The 7,671-nt window shown below is 38.3% G+C and overlaps 1 protein-coding gene across 1 annotated transcript in view; it reads left to right on the forward strand.

Annotated features, from left to right (window-relative positions):
• The window catches only part of TTC37 (tetratricopeptide repeat domain 37), an 85,447-nt gene that overhangs the window by 42,100 nt on the left and 35,676 nt on the right, over positions 1-7,671 (forward strand). The window contains exons 27-30 of the mRNA XM_045285195.1: positions 3,318-3,395; positions 4,469-4,593; positions 5,397-5,520; positions 7,254-7,475. Coding sequence (XP_045141130.1) covers positions 3,318-3,395; positions 4,469-4,593; positions 5,397-5,520; positions 7,254-7,475 — 549 coding nt within the window. The remainder of the gene's footprint in view (positions 1-3,317; positions 3,396-4,468; positions 4,594-5,396; positions 5,521-7,253; positions 7,476-7,671) is intronic.

Raw genomic sequence — 7,671 nt, forward strand, 5'->3', positions numbered from 1 at the left:
CGCCCAAAAGACCTTGAGTCAATTTTGACTCATAGTGACTCAATAGGACAGAGCAAAACTGTCCCTGTGGGTTTGCAGAAGAGAAAGCCTCATCTTTCTGCTGTGCACTATGTGCTGGGTTCGAGCTGTTAACTTTATGGTTAGCAGCCCAGTGCTTAACCCATTATTTTCCTGGATTCCCGAACCTAAAAGGACAGAAAGAAGAAGGAAAACCAAAAGCCCTTGAGTTTTGTTTTTGAAAAATCTTCCCCCTTAGAACTCTTCTAGCCTTATTAAATATACGTACTTCATCAGAGGAGAAATGCAAACTTTATGATGTATACATTTGAATAATTTTAATATTTACCCCCCAAAAAACCTGTCATCACATTGATTCTTGCTCATAGTCAGAGCAACCCTCCAGGATAGAGAAGAGTGGAGCTCCTCCGTGGGGTTCTCAGGGCTATCCACCCATCTTTAAGGAAGCAGCTTGCCCCACACTTCCATCATTCTCCCTCAGAGCAGCGGGGGGATTTGAACCAGCATCTGGAAGCTGTGCTACCAGGATGCCTTATTTTACTGTCTACCACATACTGTGTGTACTCGAGTATAAGCCGACCTGAACATCAGCCTTAGCACCTAATTTTACCACAGAAACTGCATAAAAAATGTGTCAAAAAACTCGGCTTATGCACGAGTATATACGGTATTTATTTATTTGACAAACGTGTTCGGGGTGCATTGGCAATTTAGCGGTGCATTTAAAAGGCCATAGTCCCTGTTCTGGGACAAGAGACATACAGTAAGCTGATAGTCATCTGCACTGGTCGGAATTATTCGGAAGAAATTGAGTAGGGTAAAGGACAAGGGCTGCCAGTCCAGGAGGTTGCTGACATTGTACATACATGTAAGACGTGTAGATTTACTAAGGAGGCAGTGAACCTTGACCTGAATATGAAGAGGCAACAGTGCACTGGCTTATCAGGGGAAGGGCATCCAGATGGAAGGGGCAAGAAGAACAAGTGCTGTGAAGCAGGGGGAGACTGGGCATGTTTGAGAGACACGGAAACCAGTGTGATCCAGTGGAAAGATCAGTGGGGAGAGGGGCAGCGAATGAACTTAACTTCCTTTTACTTTGTGAACATGGATTGATTGGTAAATAAGAAAACTATTGCTCTCTTGAATAACTGCTGCATGAATGTTCAAAGACCTGATTGCTTAATCTCTGAGACATATTATTGCCCCAAATCTTAAGTAAATTGATACATATTTTAAAAACTTTTTATTGTGAATTAGGTGGGGGCTTACATTTCAGACCATCATTTAGTAAATAGGTATTTAAAAGAAGTTTGGCTAGGTAAATAACTGAGATATCTCAAGGCTTTGTCTGATCCCTTCAAAGACCTACCTGCAGTTCAAAGGAGTAATCAGCAGATGGTACTGGAGGCAGGATAATCAAATTGCTTTTTCAGGGTATGTGGAAAGCAGTTTATGGGAAACTAGAAACTATACTTAAACTATATGAAGTATTTCTTTCAGTGTCAATAAATGCCAGTAAACCAGCTGTGTAAATGTGGTAGAATACCAGCTTTTAAATAGACAACCAGGCAGCTCTGGGCGGCTTGCAGCTTCCTTTGTACATATTGCTATACTTGAAGATATTGTGACTCCAACATTGATTATACCTTTGGCTTAAAATGACAACTCAGCAGCCGCTGAAGAAGCGTATTCTTTGAGTGGTCACCACTGTTATTATTCTTCCTTAAACAAGATATTTGAGGCTTGAAACCCATATTAGTTATAAATCTAACCACAAAGTCTATGGTTTTCAATCTCCGTAAACCTCTGTTAGCAGATTTTTTTGTTTCATTCTAACATCAGAGGGATCAAAAACCTGCCTTAACTATTTCTCAACATTAAGTTGAGAAGCTTGCTGACTTGAATCTAGCCAGTGACTCCCCAGGAGGAAGACCTGCAATCTGGACCTAAAAGGATTAAAGCCCAAACTACACTCCCTGCCATGGCTCCATTTGGACTCAAAGCAGCCTATGAGACAGGCTGTGCCGGACTCTGTGGGAGCAGAAGGCCTCATTCTGTACCCAGCCCTGCCCTGCAGAGCGGCTGGTGGGTTCACGCTGCTGATCCTAAGGTCAGCAGCCCCAGTGCATAACCCACTATGCCACCAGGGCTCCCCAACAAAGATCACAACCTAGAAAATCCCGTGGGGCACAGGTCCTGTCACACGGGGTCAGAATACGATGAAGTCAACTCGACAACAGAAAATTAAAAAAAACCACTTTACTGGAAATACCGGTCCTCTGCGCATAAAAGAAACCACCCCTCGTCCAGTCAGTGTCCCTCTAGGACAGAGTAGAACTGCCCCCTTGTGTCTCCATGCTTGCAAATCTGTTCAGAATCAGGCTGCCACATCATTCTCTGGTGGAGCAGCTGAGAGGTTTGAACTGCCCACCTTTGATTTAGCAGCCCTGTGTTGTAATTGTGCCATCATGTGCTTGCATGGGTTTATTGGAAGCATCTGCATTGGAACTCTTGATGGCTCATTCTCATCTCTGAACTCAGTGCCATCGGAAAGTTTTTCTGACTATAACAAGCAAGGGCCACTAAGTAAAAAGCTAGAAGAAGAACGGATGCATTTGAGCTGTGGTTCTGGGGAATCACATTGAAAGTGCCAGAGACTTCCAAAAGAACAAATAGGACCGCCTTAGAAATACAGGCATCGGACAGTGTAAGATATGGCAAAATAATAATTTGTAAATTATCAAGGGTTCGTGAGGGAGGGGGGAACGGGGAGGGAGGGTGTAAAATGAGGAGCTGATGCTGGGGGCTTAAGTGGAGAGCAAATGTTTTGAGAACGATGAGGGCAATGAATGTACAAATGTGCTTTACACAATTGATGTATGTATGGATTGTGATAAGAGTTGTATGTGTCCATAATAAAAAGATTGAAAAAAAACAAAAAAAACAAGCAGGGGCATGTGAAAGCATTCAATTTTGCGCCTCCAACTACACATATATAACTGTTTTTTAGAGTATTTTCCACGTTCCCTAATTATATTAAAACTTAAAATGTTGATGCTTCCCGTTTTTAACTTAAATTTTTTTTTGGAGTGTTTAGAACTCAGGTTCATTAAATTGTTTGACTTTCCATTATTTTCGTAATAATTCAGAAATCTAACTATATGTGCTTTGGGTACCAATTTTAACTAGCATGAAAGAATTAATAAAATTAAATAGGAAAAACTATAGAATTAGCTAAGGAGTAAAGGTAAGATATTATTGCACATAGCTAATTTAAAATAACTTGTCCTTTTTCAAAGGGCAATTTTATTGTTACAGGCTACAGAAGACCAAGGTACTTATAATGCTACAGTAAGAAATTATGGCAGATTGTTATGGTAAGCATTTTTCTTCCCCTTAATTCTGACTCTATTGGGATTTTCTGGTGAAAACACTGGCGCAGTAAACAGTTTTCGGAGTTGTGGGGCATGAATAAGTGAAGAAGAAGGTGACATTCCTCCAGGATATTAATTCCCACACCACCGGGCCATGTTTCTTTCCTGGAGCCCTCACTGCACCGAACTCCAGGCTGAAGAACTGGTGCTTTCGATCAAGCTTACAACTGATGGTTTGCAGACTGGACAAGAGGTCATTTGGAGGAGAGGCAGGGCCTTCCATATGGTGGTAGCTTGGGAAATTGGAAGATAAAGTATTCAGTTTGTCTGTTTTCTTAATTGGATATTGCTTTTAGGGGTCCAGGAATCCTTTGAAACTATATGCAAAGAATTGTGAGTGTGGGCGTATATTTTGAGGGTAGAGATTCTATAAAATGCCTGGTATCTGCTCCAAAAATAATGAAAACCAGTTATTGTAGAGGGTGGAACACAGACCAGAAAGGACAAGTATGATGAGAGGAAGATTGCTGGCTCAGATTTTTTTTTACCATTTCGAGCTTCCCCAAATGGAATGGGGTTCTGTATGAAACATTATTAGAACTTGAGTTTGATATTTCTGGACTAGTGCCTTCATCAATTAGTCAAGGTCGGAGCCAACCAGAACTCGTTCCTGTTGTCAGCCTGTAACTGAATCATAGCACAGACAGTGGTGCTTCATGGGTCTGACCACACCATTTCAGGTCTTTTCAACTATCTAAGAATTGGTAAAGCTCAGTCCCTTGGATCAGAGAATAACTATGTTTTAGCAAATCTTAGGGAATTGAATATATATCCTCTTTAGTTTTGATGTTTCATTAAATATAAACATTGTATCTTAGAAGAACATGTATACTGTCATTGAAAGTAGTTTATCTTCCTTCTGTTTTTATTATAAATATTTCAAATGTGGTAATTTGTAAAGTATAGTGCATAATGTAACTCATCAGTAAATGTAGACAGTAGCAATATTTTATATTTTAATAATGCCGGCTATTATTATTGTTTATATTAAAACTAAATTGCATTTTATCTCATAGTTCCATTGGCGAATATGATAAAGCTATCCAGGCTTTTAAATCAACATCCCTTGAAGAGCTGGAAGACATCATAGGTCTTGCATTAGCTTTATTCATGAAGGGTCTCTATAAAGAGAGCGGCAAAGGTGAGTAGATTGCCCGAAGCTAAAAAGCATCCGCCTCAATAGTAAGATCTGGATAGCACTTATTCATGATGAGCTTACATGCAGAAAGATAGAATTGAGATATGGGGGTGGGATGGTGGTGTGAAATGAGATTAGGAATCAGGTGATGAGGAGTCAGAATGATACTTGATCTTTTTTTTCTTTAACTGTATGTAATACATTATTATGAATAGTCCCTGAGTGGGGTTATGAGCTGAGTGATATCTTTGTTTTACAGATGAAGAACATCAACTCTAATATCCTTAAGGTAGATATCAGAGTTAGCATTTGAAAGCAGCTCTTCATTACCACACACTGCTTAGATATAACTCGCTGATAAATGAATACTTCAACTGTTATTAGTAATGGTAGATTTTGGTGTATCAGAAAATGCTGAGTGCCTGTCCATATATAGGGGTCTAGCTCATTTTAAGTGGCCACCCTGCAGGATGGAATTGCTGGTCTCCACGTGGGGATTTTGGTTATGTCTCAGAGGTGGCAGGGTCCATTTATGGCCTAAGCTGGATCTTGAAGATAGTGACCCAGCTTCTTAAGATAGAAGTTAAGGACTGTCACATAATACTTCTAATGATATCCCCAGGAGCACCTTGGAACAGCTAAACTCAAATTATTATAAATTCATATACTGCCACATGGTAAATAGGCATAATTAAAATAGATGTTCAATTAAGTCTTTTTGAAAAATAGGATTCGAAAAGAAAAATTTTTACAACAGTTCATCAATCAAGGTTGGTTTTATTTTTCTTTCTCACTGTATATAACAGCCTATGAAAGAGCCTTGTCTGTTGTTGAATCAGAGCAAGATAAAGCACATATCTTGACAGCTCTGGCAATAACGGAGTATAAACAAGGAAAAATGGATGTAGCCAAGACGTTGCTCTTTAAATGGTATGTATGGTTGACATTAATACTAAACATGACCAGAAACTTCAATTTTGGATTAAATTTGAAGCAAAGTAAATGATTTCATTAACCTTTTAGGAGCTTTTTACTGAGAAAAAAGATTGTTCCTATCTGGTTCTGAAGATTATGGTTTAATTCTTATCCCTGGATCCATCAGTGCTTCAAAACCATCATTTTCCTTTCCTTGTGCATATTCTATTTTAAGGAGTTCTGGTAGTGGAATGGTTAAGCACCTGTCTGCTAATCCAAAGGTTAGCAGCTGCTCTGTGAGAGAAAGATGTAGCAGTCTGCTTCTGTCAAGAATACAACTGTGGAAACCCTCCTAGGGCAGTTCTACTCTGTTCTATAGCATCATTAAGATTGGAATTGACTCTATGCAGTGGGTTACCAAACAAACAAACAAACAAACCAAACTCGCTGCCCTGGAGTCAATCCTGATCCTAGCATTTCTATTGGACAGAGCAGAACTACCCTGTGGATTTCTGAGACTGTGACTCTTTACAGAAGTAGAAAGCCTCATCTTTCTCCTGCGGAGTGGCTGGTGGTTTTGAACTGCAGACCTTATGATTAGCAGCCCTACTTGTAACCACTCCTGGCAGTGGGTTAGGGCGTTTTATTAATTTTTTTAAAACAGTAATTCGTCACCTGATTTGTAGAATTTTAGTATACTGGTAAGAATTTAAATATTTGTCTTTTTCTTTTAAAATTAATATTGGAATTCATATCACTGTGTTTTATTGCTTCTCTTGTACAGACTTACAGTGTAGTTCTTTGTACTGTTAGAATTGATTATGGCTAACTAACATTCCTTCATGTTTAGACTCCTGTATCTATTAATCTTCATTGTAAAAAAAGTTAGCTGCACATTTTAAAGTAAACTGTTTACTCTAGACCTGCCTGTGAAGATTCATGAATTCAAACTTGTTTACGAAAATTAAGTACAATGCAATTTGTTTTCCCTTCCAAAAATTAGTAGGAAATCATACTGGTAAATATGTGATATTTTTAATGTAAGAAATATTTTAATTAAATGTTAATGAATATTGTTTTAAGAATCTTTTTTGGGGTTCCTGTGTTTTATTATAGTAAAAATGAATAATTATTAGAACATTAAGAAGTTTTTCGACAGCTATGGTTTTCTTTTTAAAAATTAATAAGGATTTTTAAGCGTTAGTGATTTCCATCCATTAGACTGCATCTGATTTCACAGAAAAATATGAATGCAAGTTGATTGCATACAACCTATAAATTCTCCATAAATGTATGCAATGATTAATGAGAATATGGTGAAGGTATATAGAATTAGAACTTATAAACATCTGGTTTCAATATTATCTAGCAAATTGCTTTTTCAGAATGATAAAAATCAGATCAATGCAAAGGTTCTTTCTTTTCTTAATTATACCTTTTAGGATTTTATTAAAACTAAACATTTTGGCAAAATTACTCTGTTTACCGAGGACTGAAATCCAGTTAAACATAATAACCAGAAAAGAAACTTGGATATTATTCCATGAATGACCACTGGTATTTTTAGCTGCTTCAGGCAATGAGGGGGTGTTCCTGCACGCCAAGAAATTTGGTTTTATGTTCATTTTTAAAAGAGTTTGTGAACTTTGCATAAATTTCATTTTGCACTCAATGCTAAATGTTTGACCAGTTGCATATACAAATGATTGTACTCATGGCCAATAGACAACTAAAAAGCATATTTACAGTTCTATCTTAAAGGAACCAACTGTGGAAAGCCTCCAAGCCCTGTGTGCTCTAGGATTGGCAATGCAGGATGTTACACTCTCCAAAGCAGCACTGAATGAATTACTGAAGCACATCAGACAGAAAGACAAGGAGTATCAGAGGTGCCTTCTGACTTCAGCTGTGTACGGGCTCCAGGGCCACAGCGTGGCCGTACAGAGACAAGCCGCCAAAGCTGTTCACAGGTAGATTTTGTCAGTGTGAATATGAGACAGTAATATTCATTATGCAGTAGTCTGACACGTAAACCTTCTTAATATAAAATAGGTAAGTGTATATATGTGTGAATGCACATGTCTATATTGACATAGATATATAGAAACCAAATTGGGGCTTTAAGAAACTGCATTGGACTAGGTGACTACCTAAATGTATTATTTC

Source organism: Echinops telfairi, unplaced genomic scaffold (genome assembly GCF_000313985.2).
Source record: "Echinops telfairi isolate 266 unplaced genomic scaffold, ASM31398v2 ScPeMD7_7469;HRSCAF=8507_1, whole genome shotgun sequence".
Lineage (NCBI taxonomy): Eukaryota > Metazoa > Chordata > Mammalia > Afrosoricida > Tenrecidae > Echinops > Echinops telfairi.